We start from the raw sequence: 25,409 nt of genomic DNA, 5'->3' as shown, positions 1-25,409 counted from the left end.
ATGTCTCGAAAAAGGTAAATATATAGTGTACAATACATTCACTGAGGTAAAATGTTCTCATTTTTACTGTAGAAAAATACTGTTGGATAATACTTCTCCAACACACTGTACCTGCATTCAGCTGACATTTAGAAAGGAATTTTAATAGAAAGAATGGTTAAGTCCCATCAATTCAATAACCATTTTAAGTGATTAAACTTTCCTTGCATTCCAGATCACCTGGCTTACAAGGAGGAATTACAGCATCTGGAATTTGTTGAAATAGGCAACTGCACACTTATCACTCACCCCCTTTGGTTGGAAACCAGATGGGCAAAAAGCAAGACATGAGATAAGCAAACAACCCTTCCTGTCACCCACCTAAAGAAATCAATAAAGAATTTTAACATGTATACAATAAAACATGTTCTCTTACCACAGAGTTAATTACACGGAATCTATGAAAGCAATTAAAAAGATTTTCTCTGATATCAGCAGCCAGTTCTGTCAATTGCTACCCTCACAGCCAAACTCTGATTGCTCCTTAATTCTCAGTTTACATAAATTCCAGAGACTGATTTGAAAAATAAAACGACCCCAAACTTAAGCCTTCCACCACCTTTAGAAAGGGACACGTATTACTGCTTAAATGAAAAGGGTTTTTTTAACAAACATTTTTCAGTCTCAACACTTCTCTAGTGACTTACTGACATTTCTAAATTCAAAAATAATGATACAGAAAAATATAAATATTTTAAAAGCTCATCTGAAAAGCACTCTTCTCTGACTTTTTTAAATTGAGGAGGTTTATTTGTTTGTTTTTGGTATCTTTTTTCAGTCCACATTAAAGTCTAGCAGAACTATAAACAAGGAGAGTGTAACACATTGTCCTTACTTCAATGCACACAATTCTACACCTCAAAATCACTTTTACGATATAGAATAGACATACTGCATTAATTTTATGATTTGAAGGAATTGATTATATCCTGCAGAACTTCCCCATTAACTTTGAAATAAAAACAGGATGAGAAGAAGAAAGGCTGTTATTTTAAACTGACATCAGAACCAGTTAATGCAAATTGAATTTTGGGGTTGAATTCTGGAAATTCAATTCTGATAATCCAAACCAGCAAGGATGGAAGAGGAAGTGAAGACTTGTCTTTCTAGTGTCATCTAAAATTACTGAGTCACTGTTTCCATATATGAGAGACAATTTGTCACCTCTGTGAAACATGCCTGGCATAAAGATTAGAAGTCCAGGAGTGGATTCATTGCATCTCACCTCTGAACAACCTTCATCATCTCCCTACCTTCATCCAAATCCCCCAATGAAACCTTCACAGTACACAAAAACACTCACAACATTCTCAGCAAAATCAGAAAAAAAACCCAAAAAAGACCTTTAGAAAGTCCTGTTCAATATTGAGATTAGCACCATTTTGAAAATCTTGCCGTTAGTGGCTTTTTCATGTCCAAAAATACAAAGTGGAACTCCACCTATTGAGCAATTTATTTGATCCTCCGAATATTTACTGCTCTCAGAGAAAAAATGTTTTTTCTTCAGAAGTTAGGCTTTTCTAGAACCATCATTACCAACTTCTTCACTGCAGCAGTGCTAAGGTGATTGAGTTAAGGGGCACTAAGAACTCTACCCTTAGAGAAAAAAAAAAAGGTCAAAACATAATAAATCTGATTCACAGAAGGAAATATTGCACATACAAAGACTTGAATGAGTCCATCCCGTGGACTCATAAATAAATTTATCCATCTATACATTTCTAAAGCATCCACATCCAGAAATAATGGCAAGTAGCCCATTAGGAATTTGAAATTCAGGTGTAAATATTCCTTACCTTATGAAGGCAGCTTTTCTGATTTAAAAGACAATTATATTGCTATTGAATTATTTTTAAAGCAATTGAGAGCAATTTCAGGAGAGCAGATAGTCTAAATATACTATACTTAATACTTTTCCATTAAATCAAGGTATGTTAAACAAAGCGGGCCATTCCATAGGAAGAAATTCTTCCACAAAATAACTTTGTTCTTAAGTCTTAAAATATTCCTGCTACAATTACAGTAATTATTAATTTGATAAAATAACTGAAATAGAATACAAGATTCTAACTAGTGTTGCTACTTCACAAAAAACCCTGAAACTGAGTGATTTCATAAAGTTTATTAAAATGCAGAATAGGTATTGAAAAAAAGCTGAATTCTGCTACATCAGTGAAGACTAACGAAGACCTAAAAGGGGTTTGTCACCATTTGATTTATCCAACACACATCTGCTCAGGAACCAAACCTGGCACCAGAGAAATCACTCTTACCCGCTTCTCTAAAGGACTCACAGAAATGCTGGGAACCCTGATCACCCCTGCGCTGCTACAGACTCACTGGCCGGAGACACCCTGGGGAAAGGGAGGGGATGGGGGAACGGGGTGGGAATGGGCAGGGGGGAGGAGTAAGGGGATGGGGTAGAGGGGATGGGGAATAGCACAGGGATGGGGAAGGGGGAATGGGAATGTGGAATGGAGGATGGGGAATAGGACAGGGATAGGGGAAGGGGGTGGGGACGAGGATAAGGACACAGGGACGGGACAGGCAAAGGAGCGGCAGAGAGGAAAGGCAAAGGAGCGGGAGAAAGGCAAAGGCTCCCGCGGTACCTGCGCCAGCGCCGCCGCCCCCGGCGCGCCCCGCCCGCCCCCGGTGATGTCACTGCTCCCCGCCAGCCGCTCGCTCTAGGGCCTCAGGGTCGACCTGCACAGTGCCTGAGCTTCCTTTTTTTTTTTTTTTCCAAGTTATTGAAAATAAAATAAAAAACCCAACATAAAAAAAAAAAAAAAGAGAGGGAGAGAGAGTTTAACACCCTTCTCCCCGTGTGTGTGCGCGCTCTGCCAGTGCTCCGGGAGCGACGCGCTGGGCGCCTAAACCCTGTGCTTGTCGGGGGAGCGAGGCTCTCCCGAGCGCCTGCTTGCAGACGTCAGGCGCTCGTGGAGCAGCCCCGGGAGCGGGGCCTTCTTCGGCGGGCGGCGGCGGCGGCTCTCGGTTCATGTGAGTGTCCCGGCGGCTCGGCCGCGCTCCGAGCTCACCGCTCGCCGCGCTCTCGGTGCCTCCCGCCGCGCTCCGGTGGCCTCGCCTCGGTGCTCCCTCGGCAGCCGCTGGGAAACGGCGCTATGGGTGCCCTGGGGCTGCCCCGCGGGCCGGGCCGGACCGGGCTCCCTGCGGTGGGTGGGAGCCAGGCGGGGTCCCGCTAATTTGCTGCCTCTAATTTGCTGCGGGTGCCCCGTGGCGGTGGTCGTAGCGAGGCCGCCCTTGTCGGGCAGTGCCCGCGGCGGAGGGGCAGGATGGGAGCGGCGTTTCCGCCGTGGTTCAGTCCATCCCAGGGGTTTGATCCCGGGGCTCGAGGTGCCCGCAGGCTGTAGGGCGGCGTGGCAAATACAGGTCCCGCGCTTCGCGTGGAGGGTGTGAAGCGTTCATCTCAAAGCGGCTGTGGTCCTTTATTCAGTGCTGTCATTGGAATGAGCGTTTGGGAGCGGTGGAGGCTGGGGGGCTGTGCGAGGAGATGGTGCATTAGCCTGGAAAGTGGATGCACAGAGCATCCACTGACTATTACTAAAGGAAACGCAGATGCTGCCTCACTTCTGGTTAATTGTATAACAGTCGTTACACCTTCGCCTTGAGTGAAGACCCGAGTATAGCCGGGTATTAGGTCCGTCCTCAGCAGAGGTACAAGGTTTAGCATACAGCACGTGTTCGGTGCAGGGATGCGTGCATTGGACCGACAGGGATGAGCTTATGGCTATGCTGCCAGCACAGCCACCCAGCACATGGCACCAGTCCTGATCCTGGCACCACACTGTATCTACTGGGTATCTATCAGTATTAGATCAATCTATGTCAGTACATTATATATGTACCTGGGGCTTATCAATAAGTTTTTGAGCTGGGTTTAGCCACTGGCAAAATAAAGGTGATACTACTACAAAGTGAGTAATACTTGCATTTCTTGCTCTTTCTCTTTCTTTTACTCAGAAATTTTTATTTTCTTTTAAGAGAAGTCATTTATTTTCACAAGTAGTTCTGGGGTTTAGGATACTTATTTGAAATCTCCAGTAAGATGAGGCAGTAGGGATAAAATACAGCCTCCCGGTTTGGTATGTCCTTACCCTTCACTTGTTATATTATTCTTCAGTTATGTTTAAATTTTATTGCACCCTGTTGAAAAGGAAGCCCAAAATCTATAAAACTAAGCAAAACCAAAGTCTGAAACGTGAGTTTTTAATACTGGATGTTGCTAAAAGGTATAAGGTCTTAGAAATGACTAACAGAAAGAACTTTGACAGATGGGGATAAAGTGGGAGTTTTAGCTTTGGGGTTTTTTGACTTAATTTTTGCAGGGGGACAGTGTTGTATATTTTTGGGTAGCCTCAAGGGTCACTGCTCATCAATACAGCTTCATCATAATACATCCTCTCCACCCTGTCACTCCTTAACAATATATTCCTGTTGAAATAATTTTGACTTATGAGAACATTATGCAGTATATTTGTGAGTTACTTTGTTGTTTTAGCAGCACTGAATCCTGAAGATCCAAGATGTTGAAGGCAGAAATTATTCTTAAAACTAGTTTCAGCAAGTTTGTGCTCTAGAATGTCTCTTTCCTGTTGTAACTATATGCATATGCTCTAGGTATCTTTGTTTATTTTACACCTTTTAATGTAAAGAGAGAAGGAAACAATTTCTCATTCTTCAGATCGAAGGCAGTGGATTGTGTGAAGAAAATGGTATTGAATGAAAAAAGATATTTGCTAAAGAAAATTTGTGCAAATCCTAAAATAGCCCATCAGATTGGAGCAATAGGACTCAAGTTGCCTAGAGCCTTGAAGACTTGATGCTTCTGATAATGAAGCATATTTGAGTGGAAAAACAATCTGAAAAATAAGTTTAATGCAGAAAGCTATGATGATATAGCATTGATATTGTTGTAACTCTAATTTACTATGAATTTACTAGTGGCAAGTTAACCTAGGGTCTTTTTATTGAAGGAAGGCTAAATAGTCTATGGATTTTTCTTAATCCTATCAGTTTCTCAGCTTCCCTGCCTTTTCCCTATTAAATAGAATAAATAATTTTATGTATGTCATGTTACTCTGAAAAAGCTTGATATCAGACTGAAGGGTGGATCTTGAATTGACAAGAAAAAACATATATTGAGATGCAAAATAGAAAATAAATGCTATCCCTGACCTGTCTAGACCAAGAATGAAAAGAAGAATTGAGTTCATGTGTGCCTACAAATCCCACATACTTTACAAGTTCCCATGAACATACTTGGGAAATACCTACATAATAAAAATTATGTAAAACAGTTGTCATTGGAAGAATTGGTCAGGTGAAAGACACATTGGTCACAGAAAGACAAATGTGATATTAACCATAATATTTTTAAAGTTTCCTGATTATGATCTGTTACTTTATGTCACAGCTCATGTTTGTCTCTTCTGAGGGAGTGTTACCTCAAATCTAGAGAAGGTCAAATGCTAGCCAACATAGACAAAAGTGAGGAGTCAGCACAGAGGGCAGCTGGTAGGAACATCAGATGTGAGCAAAGTAAACAGTACCTCTTCCTTCCTGCAGTGGTATGAGTTATATGATGTCAGTCTAGCAGAGACCCCAGAAACCCCTGCGTGCTCCTGAACAGTTACCTGTATAGATCTTACCTTCACCAAGAAACATTTCTGCTGTTTGATATCCTGTCATGCTGGGGTGAGGGGAAATCAATGTTTATTTTTCATTTCTATGGTTACATTAGTATTAAACAGCAGGGGGAGGAAAAATGTCTCCAATGGTTTCTTTTCCTCCAGTGCGATGGAAGCCGTCCTTACTCATAATTTAATATAGTTTAAAAAATATTTGGATACTTCTCAAAGCTGCATTCTGCTGTCTATTTTCTATTAATATTTTGTTGTATTGAATTTTATATTTCACTGTGCTTGGGGAAAAGTGCTTTCTTTAAAAAAAAATCCTTTAATGAAAATCTTGAAGTGACTGCAGATCAGTAAGTCATCAGTTTAACAATTTTTTCTCTTAGAGGACAAAAAATTGCAGTGCTGTCTGCATTATGATGTTAGAGGTCAATTTATTCAGAGTGAGTGTAAATTTAATACATTTGTATTTTAGTTCACAGGTGGTTTCTTTATCCTGCTTTCACACTTAACAAATCTTTCGTGTCTATTATGTTGTCCCGAATAAACACACTTGAATATCTGGAACTATCACAGAAGGGCAGGTTTTTATTGCATGGTTTTTTAAGTTAAATAAAACACAGGCATGTAAAAGACAGAAATGTGATTGGGTTTGTAATACCGAGTGTAACAAAAGGACCTTAGCGAAAGAGGAGCAGAAGATCTTCTCATCTACTGTAACTTAATCACTTCTGACAGATGTTTGCCTAGCCTGTTTTTAAAACCTTCCAGTGATGGATATTTCACAGCCTCCAAAGGCAGCCTGTTCAGTCTATTACTCTTACTTGAAAGTTTTCCAAAACTTAAATCTTGCTTTCTTTTTCATGTCTGCATCAGACCTGGTGAACAGTTTAGTCCCATTCTTGTACCAACTTGCTTTGTCTTTGAAGAACAAGACCAGGTCTCCCATTTATCTTCTCTTCTGTAGACTAAACAACTGCATTTCTTTCAAGCTTTTTGATCTTCTTTGAAGTGTCTTGAAAAAGTTGAGAGACAGGAAAGGGGAATTTGAACAAAGGCAAATCTCTGTGCCAGTTGTTGGGGGTCTTGAGTATGTATGAGTTTAATGTGAGTATTGCTTGGGCAGCCTCTTGAGCAGCTGAGGCAGTTTACCTATAAACTGCCTATAAATAAAATGTGGCTGATCAGGCTTTTCCTGACTTGCTGCTCCCTTATTCCATCCTGGGTCCCTCAGACTTGCTTTCTAGAGAAATTGGAACTTTTTTTTTCTTTAAACTGGAGCAGACAGGTGTGGCAGGGTAATAGATTCCCAGGTAAGAAGTTGTTCTCTGTAGTTTTTGTGATGGAATGTTGTGTTAATTGATTGAGTTGTTAGTTGGCTTTATGCCTTTTGGGCCATAAAGTTTTGTAATGATGAAGTCCATAACAAGCTTGAAACATACTGCAAGAATGTATTTTCCTCCTGAAAATACAGCCCCTGTGGTTCCAGTCAGTTGAATAGATTTGATAGATGAAACAAGAGAAAGTTTATTTTTGAGCATAATAAAAATGTGCTAGTTTGCTTGAGTAGCATAATGGCTCCAGATGTTTTGAGATTGTCACCATGTCCATTTCTGTATTCCTAAATTTTCTAAACATCCATGTTTACATTTAAATAGGAAAAGTTCCTTGCCTGAGCATGCTCTGTGCTTCTAGCAAATGCTTTTAAGTTCAGTACTGTTAGAAATTTCTGGGCAGTTATAACTGGTTTTAGGCATGGCAATTTCTGTCAGTCTTGATTACAAAGTTCAGTGTGCCAGATTGCTGTTCTTTCTAGGGAACAGTTGCTTATGATGCAGATCTCTGGGCAACCTCAGCCAGTGCCTCACCACTCTCAATTCTTAGGTTCTTATGTCACTTAATATAAATTAACAGCCTAGAAACTGTTCTTTGACTTCCAGAACTGCAGAGACGGAAGATCAAACTAGCATTCCTATTAGAAAACAACATGTACTGTATTTAATCATCATCTGCTGAACACAATTAATGTAGAACTCATTCTATCCTCTGAATTTTTAAATGATGACAGAGATTCTATTCAGGATTAGGAGAAAATTGAATTTTTTGCAGCTGGTAATACATTAAATATCATCAAAAATTGCCTCAAGTTAGTACATGTATTCTTGAGGTCATTTGCTTCAATCTTTTGGCATAAAACCACCTATTACGAAATACTTCTATTTCCATTTCCTTCTCATCAGGAGCTTTCCCAACATAGCTGAGTACAAATTAATAGTGTAAAGCTTAGTTTGTGACTTCAGGACCCTCTCTCAGAAACTATCTATGGCTATTGGATCTGATTTCTGTCCCAGAGTGTTTCTCAGTTACAGTTTAGTATACAGCTTTGTAGTGGCATTTTGTTTCAGACTGTCAAGATAAGTGGACAGATCATTTCAGCAGCTCATTTTTCCGGGGGAGCTGGGGACTGCTGTTCCCCGAGGAGTGCAGGAGCTGGTGCATGGCATGCAAGAGACATTGCCTTTGGCTTGCTGGCAGCTGCTGTGGAGGCAAGGCCCTAAGTTCACCTCTGTGAACACATCTGCTAGTCCTACTGTAAGTTTTGAAACCTTCTGTGTCAAGGGCTCTAATAATTGGTAACAGTCGCACGCTGAGGAAGTCGCTGTTGCCAACTAGGATATGACACTGAATCGGACCCCAGGGAAATTAATCTTTTCTTAGGGGTTCAGTTACCCTTGCTGCATCACAGTGGGTAAGTAATTTCACATCCAAATGACCCTCTATAAAATTATGCTTGTGATAAGACCTAGGCACACACAGATCTTTTCCTTTGCATTTTACTGAAAGCTTACCTGCAGATTTGTACTTTTAAAGTCATTAAACCAACATGTGTCAATTGAAAATAATTGTTTAAAATTTATTGGTTTTTTAATAGAAAAATTTGGAACACAGCAAAATTAGAATTTAGCTAACTTGTCTCAGAACTTCTTTTGTTTCTATAGTTTGAATCCATAAATGAAAAATGGCTGTTCCCCCAAAGCTACTTGGAGGATTCTTCTGTCAGAGACTATCAGTCTTAACAGCTGACATCAGCTCTCTCAACATCCAAGATGAGTGCACAGGGAGTTTGTTTGCTTTTGTGAATTTTTATTTCCCACTGTACAGATCAGCATTAGAAGAGGGGAAATAATTTTCATCCTAGAAGTTTTAAAAGCTGTGAACTCCAAGTGCTTCTCAATGCATACAACTACAAAGAAGTGGTAGATACTGCTGGCACGTGGTTTTGAAGTGACATGAAACTGCTGGCTGCTGAGGATTAGTTGTCAGCCCACTTTAGATACAGAAGTTCATTTAGACTTTTCATTCCACAGCTGAATAAATAATTTTCTCTGCACAGGATTAGTAAGTATCTTTGTAGGTTTTCTTTAAAATATCATCCTGTTATGTGAGTAAATTCAGCATTGGAAAATACAATTATTTGTGATGTGTAGGGCTTTTTGGTGTAAATCGGGTGCTGCAGCTACAGGCTCAAAGTTCATCAAGGACTGCTCTTACCCTGAAAATTTTGTTTGACAGCTTTTTTGCTCTCTATTAAAAGATATTTGCCGTTATTCTTGCATTGGTTACACACAGATGTGCACAGAAACATGCACATTTTCAGTTTTTTCTTTAGGTGTTATTTGCCCCACATAAAGAATGCCTAAAGTTTCTACCTCGGTAAATATCAGCAGCTGCTTATGTATCTGAAGTTAGAGAACACTGATTCTTTTGAAGTACATCTGCATGAGGTCTGCTCAGTGCTTTTGTGAGTAAATAATTATTTTTAACCTGAGCACTTGTTTAAATTGAATGGTTAAATCCTGTTTCCCTTCAGCTGTGCTACATAATATTACTTTTACATGTAGAAAAGCTGATATTAGTGTAAAAGTAACAAATTTCAAGGTTCTTTTTTAACACACTTGGACAACGTAAGATAACTAGCAGACAGGTTTCAGATATTAAGAGCATTAGGTACTGAAATGGAACAGGAGGATCAATGTTTCTGTGAACTACCTAACCAGTACCATTATTTTGCAGACTATTGCAGACATAGAATACACTATTTAATGATATTCTCAAGTTCCTAAGGAAAAGATATTTTTGTAGTGTCTTCTTAGCAGATAGGATCTTTGACAAGGATTTTTATCCTTGTTGCTATGGCAGACCCAAAAGATGAATACCAGATTTTAAGGGATATTTTAAAAATACATTTCAGCTGAGACTTCTCTTAGGGAGAGAGTGTAAACAGCTCTTTCTTTCTTTTCCTTACTGTAACTGCTCTACTTGCTCCAAATTAAGGAAGTAGTGTTAATGTTTGCTTTTTTTAGGATAAAGTTACAAAAATCAGTAAAATGCCTAAGAAACTGTTCTACTTGGCATCAACAGGTAGATTTCAGTGCAATTCTGATTCTTCTCTCTGATTTATGAGTAGTTTACTCTGTAGTTACAACAGTAATCTAAAGCTTTCACTTCACTTTCCCAGTAAAACCCTAGAGGGTGAACCACAGTACAGATTCTTTGAGTTCCTGTGACATCTGCTGACCTTGCAGACTTGTCCAGATGCAGCTGAGTCCTCTTAAATTTCTGAATTTATAGGCATATGTGTGTGTCTGTAATTGTAAAGTTCATCACCTGTCAGGGAAGTTTTATGAGGCTACTTTGAGACATGAATAGCAAATACTTTTTAATATATATATTTTTATTCGTATATGCACACACATCTATGTATAACCACAAAAAAACCCAACAAAATGAAAGAAAAAAAAATGAACAAAAAACTTTGTCAGTTTTTGATGTAAAGTTTCTGTTCCAAAGACCTGGATGTATTTTGTGTTTGGAAATCGGTGATTACAGTCAAAGAAATGAAGAGCATGTTGTGGGTGTTGCATCTTTTCCATCATGGGATTTATTGTGGGAATTTCTTGTGCATGTGGTGATCATTTACTGAAAGATTTTGATAGTATTATTAAAATATTAATGCAGTGGGATTCGAAAGAATAACATTGTTGAAAAATACATGAGGCTGTCCAACTGTTTTGGCATACGAGCTGCTACTTAAACTGCAGCCTGCACTACAAAGCCCAGCCAGATGAATCTCTAGGGCACTTGCAGGGACCTGGCAGATGCTGTGGGTGTGGAGCCTGGTGAGACTTCAGTTGAGCAGCTCAGAGAAATAGCTTTCCTTGAGCTATGTGGTGAGCCATCCCTGGCTGCTCAATTACCAGGCAGACTGCTCAGGTTAATAAATTAAGGTGTAAATTTTTTTATAGACCACATCCAAATGCTTAACTGCTGTCTTAACCTGGGCAGAACTCCTTAAGGGTGATCATGTCCATTGTTTAGTCCTTGGAGTGTCTCCTCAGAGGTGGGAAAGAGCACAAAGTTGATTCAGAATTGGGCTGAGGCAAGCATTAGTAGAAATTTCTTCCTGAATAGGCATTTAGCACAAGTTTACATCAGGGATGTGAATGAAGCTGCAAGTACTCTTAACCTTTGGGTGTTGCAGCTGTAGTGTGTTAAGGTATGATGCCGTTTATTAATACAATGTGGTATCAACTAAAGTCTTGAAATAGCAATTGAATGAAAATTATTTTTATTTCTGACTATTGAGTTTCTAATGATCTTTACTATATCAATCCAACACATCAATTTTAATGCAAATTAGGCCAGTCAATTTCATTCATTATATGTTGTAATGTATCCTTCACTTCTTCATTCATTGCTTCTCATAGATTTGATTTTTGCCTGTCACATTAATGCTACGACTTGCTTGTAACTTTGGCGCATCATTCCCTTTCAAGGCAGCTTGGCTTCACATTTAAAAATATTCATTACTGAGTAACTTCTGTTGTCTCAAAATTGGTACCAGTGGATGAGCCTTCTGTTGTGTGATGTTCCATCATATGTTTAAAAAATCTCTTTCATGCTGCAGTGTTTTTCAGTATGAAAAAGTTCAGTTTTCTGTGTTTTTACTATTTACAGCCCTTTAAAATTGGGAGGGGTAGGCTCTTAGGACTACTAAAAGGACCTGTCTGCAGCTGGGATTGAGCCTGATTTATCTGGCAGCCAGAAGGGTTGGACTGTAGTCTCCAGAGCTAGCAAATCATTCCACAGAGCTGAACATTCCTACTTGGATGGACTATGTTAGACATTTTGGTGTTTGAAAATCTGCAAAGCAGTTATTCTGACTTTCTCAGTGCCAAACATGTGAGTTGAAATAACATACAGCAAAAATGTGCAACTTTGCCTACTAATTTGGTTCTTGGCGAATTCCTTTCAATACTGACCACACAGAAGCTTATAGACAGGGAATGCATAATAAATTGTATTTAAGAGCTAAAGGAAAAAACCCAAACTGGGTTGTTTGACTGTTTAAAGCCCCAGTTACAGCAATGACAGTATGAGCAGAAAGGAAGACAAGATCTGATGTCTTTCTGCAATTATGAATCCTTAAAGCTGTGCTGACGTATTTTGTAGCATCCTCTTAACATTTTAGGCTGTAACTTCATTTTGTTCATATTAAAAAGACCATTTTTTTTTTAGGAAAATAGAATTTTTCTAATCAAATTTAGAAAAATTATTGTTTTAGAAAAATACCAGGGTAGTAGTTAAAAATTAATTTGATCTTTTTTAGTACCCAAATCTCTAGTACCTGGCAGGGAATCACTGATCTAGTACTGCGAGTCAAAAATCATGTTCCATGATGATTCATTTGATAATTTCTAGGTTTCAACTTTTTATACTGCAGTCTGCCAATACTGCTCAAATTTTGGAAAAAACCCCAAAACTAAACTAGTTGTGGTTTGGGTTTGGGGATAGGAGTTGTTTTGTTTTGTTGATTTTTTTCCTTTACTTTTTAAATTTTTTTGTGGGTTGTTTTTGTTTTCTTTTCAGGGTGATTTTTATTTGTATGTTTTCTGGGGATCATTTTGTTTTTTGGCTTTTTTGTTTGTCTGTTTTGTTGGGTTTTTTTAATAATTTTAATTTTGTTGTTGTTTTTCAAGTATTTGCCATTGTCCTGCCAAAAATGTTTTGATAGTTCTCCTTTGCTGTATGTGGAGAAGGACCTGGGTGAGCATCTACATTTTGAATATTTACACATATTTGCTTAAGGCCTTGGATTGTATATTTAGATGTGTGAACTTTGTGCTGTTCAGGAAACATACATTATTCCCTTACAGAGCTAACAATAAATTTAATTCTGAAAGAGAGTTGAGCTGGTAGTTAAATCTTCACTGATACGTGCATGCCTCAAGTGTGCTTGAAATGATATTTTAGTGTAAGTGCACTATGGTATTTTTTGCTCCATTATAATAAAGAAATTATGGGTTTGATAGTAATGCAATACAGAAATACCTAATACTTTAAATTCTTCTGTTTTCGTTCTTAGCATAATATTGGTCATTATTGATAACTTTGCCTATTTGTATATGGATTTAAAAGGCACATTTTTTTAAAACTGTTTGTGAACAGCTCCATATTTGACTTTTTTTTTTAATTGAGGAATTTTTTTAATTGAGGAATTATGTCTTCCCACACATAAAACTGTGAAAAACCTACATTCTCAATAAATAAATATGATTCTTTTCTGTCTTAAAAGGGTGGAATCACATGATCTTTTGGAACTTCATTTCCTGAGAAGGGATACATGGGTATAAAAAGCCATGATTGTGTTTTACAACATAAAGCCAGTGAAATACCCAACCTTTTGTGGTGATGATGAGTATAAGTGCATGAAACTTACTAAATGCACCTGATTTCCAAAATGTCCTAGCAACAGATCTGTTTAACTGAAAATTTGTAACAAAGTGTTTCAGGCTATTGCTTCCCTAAGACAAGTGGGGAACAGCTGCTGATTTTCTTTGTGTTGTTTAGAGTGAAGTGTGGGGGTGATCAAGTCAAAACTAAGATTTGATCTCAGAACTAGTTAGTTGTAGCTCTCCTGTGTTTTGGCTTGGATTTTTTTAATATTGCTTAAATTTTTGGAGGTTTGAAAACTAAAAACTGTCTTAAGTTTTTCTTCCAAAAATGTGAACTTATCAAATCAAGTATTCTAAATCTTAGCAAAAGGTGCTGACAGCATCAGGCCTAGAACATTTTACCAGAAGTTAGAAGGAACCTTTAAGAAAGATTTGATTTATAAAGCATGGATCTCAGTTTTCCAAGATGGGATGAGTTACAACAATTGCCTAGTTGTGCAGTGATACTTTGGTTCAGCCGGAGAAAACATACTTCTGGTCTGCTTTCTTCTGTTTTGATCTGCTAACTGTTGTTCCTTACCTTGCAGAATAAAAAGGTGTGATGTGAGATTCTCAAATCTGGTTCACTGTATCCTCACAGTTCATAGAAGTGCAAAGCACAGGAAAGAGGAATCTGGCAAACAGCTGGCACATTCTGTTATGTTTATGGGTTTTTGTAAGATTGTGTGCCAGAAAGGAGCATACTCAGAAAAGATGCTCAGAGAGAAGGCTTTGAACACACTTCTTGTAGAAACAAAGTGATTGCTGGTACTTGGTCTTTAACAGAGAGTAGCTATACAAGTTGGTCACAATTCTGCAAAAGAAGAAAAATAGTTTGAGATCTCCTTAGGATTTAAGACCAAAAGCTTAGGAAGAGGAATTAACATTAAGTACTTTTATATAGTTTAAATTATTGAACTTTAGTTAGCATTGGAGAAATTACCTTTGTGGTGTTGATAACTTTTATAATATGCCACTGGTTCTGTTTGATTTGAACAGATCCTTTCAGTTGAAAAGCCAGCATGTCTTTTTGCATATCTTTATTTTTTCCTCTGGTGAGAAAATGAAATCTTAGGTCTTGGTTGGCAGCCACTCATTAACTTACCATAAACATGTGCCTCACAGACAATGCCACCTGGGCCATTGTGTGGTTGTTACCTGCTCTTTGTTAAAGATTAATAGAATTAGCTTTGCTATAGAAATATTTGATTCCTCCATGGCAAGCACAGAGCAGCAATGGGTGAGAGCAAAGCTCCATGCAGAGGGGCATGTCCAGGTGCAGTGGGCAGTCAAACTTTACCCTCTTACTGTGAAGGAATTAACTGTGTACGTGGGAGAGGAAGAGAGGAGAAGGAGGCACTTGTGGTTAAATCTCCTGCAGTTGTAATCTTTCTGTATTGATATTAGCAAAGCATTGCAAAAAAAAGCTGAGAGCTTCAAAGTACTGAGCTTTTTTAAACTACCAGCTGGAAAAAGGAATGCTCAGAGCTATTCATTTTAGGCTTTAACAGTCAGTTGTTTTCCAACTTCAGGTGTTGCTTTTTATTTTGCTTGTTTGTTTGTGTTTATTTTTCTTCTTCTGTTTAATGGTTGCTTTCCAATAGTGAACAGGAATTGGTTCCATGTTTGGACTAGGGACAGATTCCAAAACTAATTTTTAGAGTTTTAAGTTTTAAATTTTGTCATTAATTTTAGAGGGATTTTGGCTTTTTCATGCTTTTAACAATAGACAACATTGAAGAGTAAGCTACAATCAGGTTTATGTTTTTAGTGTCTTTTGTTCAGTTTTGGTTTTGGATCTATGCTAAGGTTGAGGCCAATGTTGATAAAGTATTTGTAAAACATATTAAAATTTCGGGGTAATTTGTACTATATGAGAAGTCTTGATTTGTTATAGAGAGTTTGCCACTTCAGGACACTTCCAAACTGTTTTTGGGCAACAAAGTAGGATAGCGCCTGTTTTCTCCTGTGAAAGTACTGCAGCTACTTAGAAGATGGCAGCAGGCTGTACTTTCAGTTGAAAAAAAGATGGGCATATCTCTTAATCAGCAGGTAGGATGATGAGAAATTAAACAGCTCTCATGGGTTGATGTGCAGTGTAATGAATAAGTGTACAGCTTGAGTCTTTCATTTCAAGATTGAGTTCCATTGAGTGGAGCAAGTGGGTTTTGGAGCGGTTCTGAGTGTCTTGCAAATAACACAGCAGCCCCCAGAGGTCTGAGATAAAACAATTTCCCTTAGCTAAGCAAACTGGCAACTTAAGGACTTTTCCAGAATACGCCATACCTGTTTTTCAAAGCAAGGGAAAGGAGCTCATTAGGCACAACTGGATTGAAGTGACTTTACTTTCAGTTGCTCTTTGGGACATTTTTCCTAAGCAGGTCAGAATGTATCTGCAGTAAGCTATGACCTGTTTTTTAAACTATTTTATTTCTGGTTTTCTTTCTAATTTTTGGTTTGTGTATCACCAATAAGGATTGGTTGTTAAAAGATTTTTTTTGTGTTAGCGTGACAGGATAGTAAAAGGTAGAAAATAGGGTAAAGGTTAAAAAATTAAAAAGAAAGAAAATTGACTTTAACCTTTGATTGTTTCAGTTCCCATATTTTTAATGTGTTTTGTATTCTATAATAAAGGGTGGATCTTACTTTTTTTTCCTTCATGTCCCCTTTTTGGATACAGTTTTATCACTGTTGTATGGGTTTCTGTGCTTGTTCCTGCAGCAGTTCATTTCAGCCTGTTGCTTTTTTATATTAGCATCGGAAATACCTATTCCTTTGTGTTATTGTTACAATACTAGCTTTGCAGAAATTTATTTGACAAGTGGGAAAATTGTAATCATGTAACTTCATTTCCAGATCTTCAGTTCATTAGCCAACTTGGCTAAAATCTATAAAACGTACCAATTTTATTCACTTTGAAGTTTTAGTAGCATTTTTGTTGTTGTTGGAAAAGTTTCCACTGTTAGTATTGTGTTCCCCGAGAGAATTTGTAGCTTGCAAGAAATCTTACTGGTATGCAGACTGTAATATCCCCAGCTTTGTATTTTGCTGTGTTGTGCCATAATAATTTTATGTCTGTTTCCATTTGACAGCTCAATTAGGAACTTATTGAAATCACTGTTTTCCTTTTTGAAACTCTCTGTTTTCAGTCTGCACATGAAAACAAAATTATTTTCTTATTAGCAGACATTAATTTGAAAATAAAAATTAATTTAGCTGTCCTGGGGAGATTTTTCTGCTCTTTGCTCCAAGAGAGTTTCTTTTTTTTTAAAGAAAAATCTATTGTGGATGAGTGGAAGGTGTGATGGTCATAATACTCTCACATGTTTAAGTGAAACAGTGTGTGTAAAACAGACTTTGATTGTATTGCATTGCAAAGAAGGCAGGATTTTGGTTCATGCATTACATTTGCAAGGTACCCTATGCATCATCTGACTATTATGCTTTTCTGGCTTTGTGAATTTTACTTGGAAAACTTAAATACACTATTCATTTTAAATACACTATTCCTGAAAAATTGTAGTTAGTTTTCTGGGGATTTTTACATATATTTTGAAATTTATTTAAATAAATTTCTGTGGACATTTGAGTTATTTATCACATGAGATCACATCTAGATCTGTGTTGATTTTTAGAGTGCAGCAGCGGCAGTATGTTAACCCTGGCATGAGTGTGATTGTAGCTGTTCCTATTTCAGTTATTTCTAATCTTTTTTTTCTTCAGCATGACTTCTGTTGCATATCCCAATAGGGATTATTATTTGTATGTTAAAACCAGATTTAGATCATAGTGTTACAATAGTCTTGGAGTAAAATAGGAAGCTATCTTTCAGTTTGATATAAGAAAAGGCATTTTTGGATTTTGATAAAATTGAGGAGCCAATATATGTGCCTGGATTTCCATTTTCTTATCAATTCTTTCATTTGTTGCTATTCATGGACAAATTTACAGGAATTGAAATCACCTCACAGGAATTAAATCAGCATTGCTTGTAAAGATCTTTTCTTTCCACCACAACCAGTTTTCTTGATTTACAGAAGAGGAAGCTGTTATTACAGATTCTTTTCTAATTTATATACTGAGTGGGAGGGAAAAAGCACTGTGTGCTGCAGATATGAGTGATTGAAACTGTTCTTCATTGTTCTGTTGCCACTATTTGAGCTCTTGTTTAGGCACAAGTGTTCCTGAGAAGGAAGGTAGGCCAGATTTGGTAGCTTTCAAAAAATAAAGGCTGTACACAAGGCATAACTACTTCCTGGAACATTAGTGAAACATTAGTAAATGGTGAATATCATAAAAGAAGGTTAGACAGCATTTATTTGTGCTCTTTGCTGGTCTTTTGTGTTCCCTCCTTTGTTATCTGTGGCCTGACCCTGCCATTTCAAGGGATGTAAAATCAAACCATCAAAATTGGTGCTAAAATAACTCTGAAGGCGTAAACCTCTAATAAAAGTTGTTTTTATCTGAGATAAGTAGAAATACTCATGAATAATGAGTATTAAAGTAAGACAGTGAAGTCTTAATATATACACAAGCACAATCTATGAAGTATTCAGTATATTCTGAATAAATTTATTAGAAACATTTGGAAATTTTTGTGGGATTATTCCATTTTTTCAGTCTTAATAAAATTTGATATACACAATTTTTTTCTAAGTTAAGCCCAGAATACAGTGTTTTCCTGTCAATCTTTTTCCTTTTAGTTTCTTCAATGTCCCCCCCCGCCTTCCCCCATGTATTCATACCTTTCTTTCTGAGAAGGTAGATTTTTTCTTTTTAATTTCATGAAGGAAGAATACATTTTCTGCTGCTGGGAAAAAAATAGGTTTTCTTCCAAAACACTAGAAAGCAGCTGTCAAACATCAGATTCTGCTTAACGTTGCTTTTTGTTTGGACTTTGCATTAGGAGGTAGGAGCCCAGCTTACCCCTTAGCAAATTTTTTTATTCAGCAGCTGATTTGAGAACTGCTTGATGTGGTAAGAGATAATAGTGTTATTGCATTAAGAAGTCATTAATTTTTGGCTGTTCTTTGTCTAGGTTTTTATCCTGTTTTTTGGTAAAGATGGCAGCCAACAATGCAGTGCTGAACAGACTGGAGCAGAAGGGTGCAGAGGCCGATCAAGTTATTGAGTACCTCAAGCAACAAGTTGCCCTGCTCAAGGAAAAAGCCAGTAAGGATTTACCTATCTTATACTAAACCTATTAACCAGATGGTTAACAGAAAATGCACATAGGAGAAAATGAGAAAATGTGGTGTGTCAGCCTTTAAAGCGCGTTTCAAGTTTTCCAAGAGAAACCTTGCAATCGTAGCCCCACTTGACTGTCCTGTGGGTTCTGGGGGTTTTGTTTTCTTTCGTTTTGTTTTTTTTTTTTTTTCAAACTGCTTATTCTGAAATAGAAAAGCTATGAATGAGGAAGAATTAATAAACAAATTATGCAATTTTGATAGGAAATTATTCCATTTGAAGAGAGCAAGGGAGTTGGAAAGAATACGAGACTATGCCTTATCCTGAATTTATTACAGCTTTTTTACAACTATGACATTCTCTCAAGAGTGGTTCTCTCAACCTTCAACTTTGATATTTTGTACTAAACTGTATCAGTCATAAAGGTGCTCTGTATTACAAACATTGCCAAGGTTTTTCTGTAAGTTTCTCAGAATTTTTTCTTGTGATTCTGTTTAGGGGACTGAGAGGATAGTATATTGAGAGGCAATTTGATGATATAAGTATTGTAAAAATACTTCTATATGTCTATTTCAAAAACAAAGAAAATAATTCCTAAGTATTTCTGATTATATACTTCTTGAAAGTTTTCACTTTTGTGCTGTTTAGCTCACCATGTTTCACTTTTGTTTAAAAACAAACCCCTGTGTCCAAATCAATGAATGCTAGTTACTGAAACCTGTTTGGTTTTTTTTTTTTGTAATGTGTCAACTCTAGTCTTGCAAGCATCTCTCCGAGAAGAGAAGAAGCTCCGTGTAGAAAATGCTAAACTGAAGAAAGAAATTGAAGGGCTGAAACAGGAGCTGATTCAGGCTGAAATTCGAAATGGAGGTGGGGGAAAAAAAAAATGCTGTTCTCATACAACATTGATGTAGTTAGCATAAAACTATCTTAATTCTTCTTGGTTTTTATTGTTCTGTATGTGCCTCTATGGTATTTCTTAAAAATTCTGGATTTTCCCTGATTCTATGCTTATGACAAATTAATTGATTCCAACATTTTAATAAGCTGCAGGCCTGACAAATCCATATACTAAACTTAATCAGATATGGAACTAGTTCTTTGTATTTTTTTGTTCAGTTACATAATAAGCCATGAGCCTCACTGATGACTTTTTATAATACTGTAAAAATTGCTACATGTCTAACTCTTCTTGCTACTTTGAATATTTAATCTACCATGACTGAAAAATCACTATGGGAAAATCAGGCCATGGTGCAAAGTACAGATGGTCAGGGACTTACTAGGAAAGCTGTGGTAATGTAAATTTAAAAACAATGTGTTCTGAATTTGTGATTCCATGCTTTAGACCAGCCTTCCATTTGACTTATTCTTTCTTTGCTCTCCTCTATATAGTTCTATTCAGCTTGTACCATCATTATATATTTCATATTAAAAAAGAAAAGAGGAAAAAAACCCCAAAAGTGAAGTGTTTCAGATACACTGTGTTGTCTTTTAAAATTATTGCCAAAAAATCCTCTTCTGCCCTCAACAGTTATTGCTGTTAACCCATGCTATCAGTATTCTCAATTGTTTAAGATAGTATCCAGTGTGTCTGGATGCTGGCATTTAACTGCACTGAATGTTTTATTGGTGTAAAAGCACATTCAGACTTCAAAAAAAAATTTAACATGTAAATACAGAGAATTCTTTTTCTCTGTTGGACACCAATAAAGCCTTTTCATGTACTAAACCAAACCATTACTTACATTTCTCTGTTGTGTCTTAGTCTGCAGCAGTTCTTGACAGGTGTAGGATATTTCACAAATCTGTTGTGCTTTAGAGAGGTCTCAAGGTATATTGGTCCAAGATGGCAAAGGAAATACTTGATATGCATCTTCCTTTAGTTAGCTAGTTCATCTAAGTGGTAGTAGGACTAAAATCTTATTTTGAAGGAAATAAGATGTTTGTTAGCTTTGAAAGGATTAAGTAGTTGAACACAAAAATTAGATGGACACGGAAGAACAAAAACACCACAAGATATTTTTTCAAAAACCTGAGAAACAAAGCCTTTCCCCAGCTAGCAAGCAAGTGGTTGTTGGTGCAACAAATCTCTTATTCAAATTATTTTAGAAAGTTGTTTATAAGAATATAATTTGTGGAAATCACATCCATGTTGAAGAGGACAGGCATGAGCTAATAAAGTGCAGTTCTTCAGGAAAGTTAGTAAATATCTGAAATGCAAAACAAAACATGTATTCAGAATGGAGAATTTTGTCATGATGACATCAGAAGGATTTATCAGTCATTAGATAAAACATTGAACAGATTGAAAGGAACTGCAAAAGATCTCATCTATCATTGCCTGGGAAAGGGAGCCTTGATGGTACTGCCTAGTGCAATGATGATGCTTACCCTGTACAATTATTGGGTTAAAGCCTTGATGAGATTCTTGAAGAGCAGAATGTAGAAGAGAGCTGCTTCTTACACTTCTGTCTGGTAAGATTGATAGTGCAGTATCCAGAATTATGTATCATCAGTTTAAAAAGAGCTGTTGAAGGTAATGTGGAGAGTTTAGGGAAGGGAAGAGAGAAATCAGCAGATCGCGTTAGGGTTGCAGGTAATTTTATTTTATTCAGGCTCAGTTTCTTAATCATAAGAGTTGATGGATGAATATGCTATAAAAATGATTTTGTGCATTAACTCATTTATGGGATAGTCTGCAGCATGGCAAGAGCTAGTAGTATAAACTGAAACTAAACAAATGGGAAATAGGGAATTGGTAGAAAAAATAGCTAGATGTTGAAATCAACTACAAAAAGAGATGTTGTTTGCTTATATATTTTCTTGTATTTAGGACTTTTTCGCATTTAAAAATGTGTAATCAAAAACTTTAATTGATCATAATCATATATAGATTAAGTTCTGAAATGTGTTTTGTAATGTGGTTCACTATTCAGCAGTTGGGGTTTAGTATATTAAGCAAAATTTTCACTTCTCCTTTTTCATTTATGTTGTACACTTAAAATTGTCAGTATTCAAAGTTCTGGTACTGCCCATAACTTTTGTGGTTTTGATTTTAGTAAAGCAAGTTGCAGTTCCTTCTGGTACAACCCTTTCTACAGTGTCGTTTTCAGAGGATGTTCCACAACCTACAGTAGTTACAGCATCTTCTGGTTCCAAAGATCAAATTAAAGGTGAAGATGAAGAAAAGAAAAAGAAGGAAAAAGTAGAAAAAAAAGGTATTTCACTTTTTCTTATCTCTGATAGACAGTTGAGGTATTTAATTTATGCAAATGCTTTTGTGTGATTTTGAGCACAAATATAAAGCTTTCATACAGCTACAGTAGGAAGAGTCATGTGCTAGCTCTTAAATGTTGAAAATACTAGAAGTTAATGAAGGCTGTCAGGTGAACTACAGATTCTTCCTTGCATGGGATACATGCCAAATTCTGTTTAATGTGACTGCACTTCCTCATTTAAAAATCCACCGACAACAAAAAACAGGGCATGTCTGGTGGACACCTGTACTTTTTTTCAAGTTATCATGTAACTTAAACCTATGTTTTGCTACCATTCTCGTATGCAGATTACTATTAATTTGCTATGATTAAATTTGTATAAATTTTCAGAATTTGGATATTATGATAGTGTGCTGTCTCTTTTTTTCCTGGTGAGCTGTACAGCAGCTTATAAGCTATTTTAGATTTTTTAATGTATATCAGCGTTTGACACACTAGTATTCCACAGAGTCGTAAATACAAAAGCAGAGGCCATATGTCGTAGAAGGCAATTAAATTTTTCTCTCAAGTATTCAGTGGCTACAGAGCAACTATTCAGTTGGTAAGGAAAAATACAACTTTCTATATGTGATGAGGGAAGTACAATATAAGTAGCTTAAATTCAGTCAGACAAATGCAGATCACAGAATATCCTGAGTTGAAAGGGACCCACAAGGACCATCAAGCCCACCTCTTAAGGGAATGACCAATACAGGGGTTGAACCCACAAATTTGGTGTTACTAGCACCATGCTCTGACCAACACAGCTCATCTCATATAGAAAGCAGAGTTAGATTTTTGCCTTATGCTGAAATAAACCACAAGCCTTAAACAGTAGCCCTGCACAGGCTCGCTCTGTGGATTTCAGCATCTGTTGAAGGTATTGCATTTAACAGTTGAAGTAACCAAAATGTAAAATTTGTTTTTAAATCTAGAAAGTGATGAAATGATGGACTGTCTCAAATCCCTTTGCTTTCTGTCACCTATGTAATCTCTTTCCTCTCTGGTTATTTTAATATTCTTTGTTCAACTTCTTGCAAGCCTCATCTGTATGATTTTTTTCTGACACTGGCCAGAGGAGTGCATTTTTCTCCTTAGCCTGTGGCATTGAAATTGATATTTTTGATGTGTCTGTATGTATATAGACCATGTACGCATTTGCTTTGTTCTCTTTTCAGGAAAGACTTCATTTCTCTTGTAGAGGAATATCATGGAGAACAGTATGGAATTATACCAAGGATAAACTTAGGTCTTTCAAAGGATCTTAGATATTATATGTTAGCTATTTTGATTGGGATTTTTATCCAGTTTCTCTTATATTATTGTATCTACAATTGATTTTATTAATCAAATTGGCAATTACATTAAAAACCCAAGTCATAATTACTAGAGCTTCTCATTCATCATAATGAGCAAATATTTTTGAAGAGCTGTTGCTTATATTAAAAAATATTGCCTTTTTGTTGTTGAATGTATAATTTAATTTCATGCCTGTATTAGAACAATGATGAATGAAATCAAATTGCATTATGTGTCCACTTTACCTTTTTTGCTCCTTTAAGAAGGGAGTTTAGTTTACATTAATATGTAAGTTATCTTGGATGAAAGAATAACAGAATATGCTTATTTAAAGTAAGCACATCTTAGATATTTTTAATCTTGCAGAGATTATAGCTGTTAAACAAGTCTTGAACATCTCCTAAACAGCAAAGTCTTATCTATAAACTGGATGTAACTTGCTCGTCTTGAAAGGAATATTGCATTTTTTATGATTCTATTATTTATATAAGAAGCTGAGTATGGGGCATGTTGCTTCGCTGTTGTTTTATACTACACAATCTGTGTGTGTTATGATCATGGGGTAAAGACACCACACCAGGGGAATCTCGTAAGCCATAAGCACTTTCATGCACAGTTGTGTTTGGGAAGTGCAGAAAGTTGGCTAATATCTTGAAGGGTTACACTGCAGCTGTGACAGTGCAGCTGCAGCAACTTCACAGCTCCTGGCTGTGTACCACGCTGATAAGCCCTCATAAGGTGATGGACTGTGATTCCCTAGTTTCCTTTTGCTGGTGAAACATCATGGCAAGACTGGTAATTGCTAATTATTCAAATGGGATGATCAGGTAATTGATGTGGCCTTTGTCAGTGTATGTATGTCACTTAACACATCAGCTGCACCTAAATTCAGGATGACTTTGCAAACAGGAGGTGGTAATTAGTTGAGGTAATGACATAAATTGAAGTGTGTATGACAATTCACCACTGGAAACTGGTAGCAGAGGTGCTCTTTTACTCTTCTTTTGTGTTTTCCACAGAAATTATACTTATTTCTGAGACTGTAGCTCCATTTTCCTTTGCAGTAGTCATCTGTGTTAGTTGTGCTTTTTTTAATGTTTATTTCATGGAACAAAATGTTCTCTAATAGGTGAAAAGAAGGAGAAGAAACAGCAGCCAGCTGCTGGAAATAGTGATGCAAAACCTGTAGATGTTTCTCGTCTGGATCTTCGTGTTGGCTGCATTATTACTGCTGAAAAGCATCCAGATGCAGACACTCTGTATGTTGAACAAGTGGATGTTGGTGAAGCAAGCCCAAGGACTGTTGTCAGCGGTTTAGTGAAACATGTTCCTCTGGATAAGGTATTGACAAAATTATTTACTGATAGCTGTTCCTTTCCTAAAGTATCTTAAGGCATTCATCTGTTTATAGGATATGTTTTTATTCTGCTAAAAGATTTGTACAGTCATGAAAACAAAAATAAAATGCAGATGGAAGTAATACTTAACAACATTTGGCAGAAACCAGAGAAGTACCCTTATGCCAAATCAGTTTCTGATTGCAGTGCTTCTATCCTGGGATCCTCTGCCATCGGTGCACACTGAACTCCTAAACTAAACAGATGTTACTCTTCTTTTGGGTTTCCTACTATATAGTAGAGAAATCATAGAAACTTTTTTTGTATGATCCAAACTTTTGAAACCTTTGCCTTCCAATTCTCTTTTATAGCCTGTTGAAATTTTTGGCATGAAGTAAAGCATAGAGCATATAAATTCAACTTAGCTGACAATGAATAGCTTAAACAACAGTGGAATACAAAATGCATATTTTTACTTGTGCAGAATAGAATGTGTGTCTATGTTTGTTTTTTTTTCATTGATACACTTTGGTGTTTGACACTTGATGGTTTATGGATGCCTTTGAGCAACCTAAGACTTCAAGATTCAGTTGTCCTTTCAGACCTCTTCTAGAGGGTGAGAGGAATTGACTGAAGACTGCTCCTAAATTCAAATACAAGGTTGGCATTTAAAACAGTGTTGTGTAGAGCAACTGCAAAATGAAGGAATTGATCTTAGTCTGGAAGGAGCTCCATTTTCTTAAATGTCTTTTCAATCCTTATTTGCACACTGTCCCTATGGTAAAACTGCAAGCATAGGAAACAATTAAAATTAAAATTGTGATTGATTTTTATGCAACAGAGAGTTACTGAACCAAAAAA

The 25,409-nt window shown here is 36.9% G+C and overlaps 3 protein-coding genes across 17 annotated transcripts in view; 1 reads left to right on the top strand and 2 right to left on the bottom strand.

The window, feature by feature from the left end:
• TBCK (TBC1 domain containing kinase) overlaps nucleotides 1-2,675 on the bottom strand; it is a 117,985-nt gene extending 115,310 nt beyond the window's left edge. For 9 of the 13 annotated variants that reach the window (XR_014954854.1, XR_014954853.1, XR_014954856.1 and 6 more), the window contains exon 1: nucleotides 2,649-2,675. The gene's annotated coding sequence lies outside the window, so the exon portion shown is untranslated. Of the gene's footprint in view, nucleotides 1-288 lie in introns of all 13 variants that reach the window. The other 4 variants (XR_014954857.1, XM_085578108.1, XM_085578109.1 and 1 more) reach the window with 3 other exon arrangements.
• A 324-nt stretch (nucleotides 2,676-2,999) lies between these two features.
• Nucleotides 3,000-25,409, top strand: part of AIMP1 (aminoacyl tRNA synthetase complex interacting multifunctional protein 1) — a 32,279-nt gene continuing 9,869 nt past the window's right edge. The window contains exons 1-5 of one of the 2 annotated variants that reach the window (XM_021525502.4): nucleotides 3,000-3,036; nucleotides 18,504-18,637; nucleotides 19,409-19,522; nucleotides 21,715-21,873; nucleotides 24,341-24,552. In XM_021525502.4, coding sequence (XP_021381177.3) covers nucleotides 3,035-3,036; nucleotides 18,504-18,637; nucleotides 19,409-19,522; nucleotides 21,715-21,873; nucleotides 24,341-24,552 — 621 coding nt within the window. In that variant the 5' untranslated portion in view covers nucleotides 3,000-3,034. Of the gene's footprint in view, nucleotides 12,798-18,503; nucleotides 18,638-19,408; nucleotides 19,523-21,714; nucleotides 21,874-24,340; nucleotides 24,553-25,409 lie in introns of both variants that reach the window. The other variant, XM_085578121.1, reaches the window with a different exon arrangement.
• Nucleotides 6,967-25,409, bottom strand: part of GIMD1 (GIMAP family P-loop NTPase domain containing 1) — a 34,194-nt gene continuing 15,751 nt past the window's right edge. The window contains exon 4 of one of the 2 annotated variants that reach the window (XM_021525504.4): nucleotides 6,967-14,279. In XM_021525504.4, the coding sequence (XP_021381179.3) occupies nucleotides 14,259-14,279 (21 nt within the window). In that variant the 3' untranslated portion in view covers nucleotides 6,967-14,258. Of the gene's footprint in view, nucleotides 14,280-18,822; nucleotides 21,183-25,409 lie in introns of those variants that run through there. The other variant, XM_021525505.4, reaches the window with a different exon arrangement.

Source organism: Lonchura striata, chromosome 4, assembly GCF_050655825.1.
Source record: "Lonchura striata isolate lonStrDom1 chromosome 4, ASM5065582v1, whole genome shotgun sequence".
NCBI lineage: Eukaryota > Metazoa > Chordata > Aves > Passeriformes > Estrildidae > Lonchura > Lonchura striata.
This window is presented reverse-complemented; position numbering and strand designations above follow the sequence as displayed.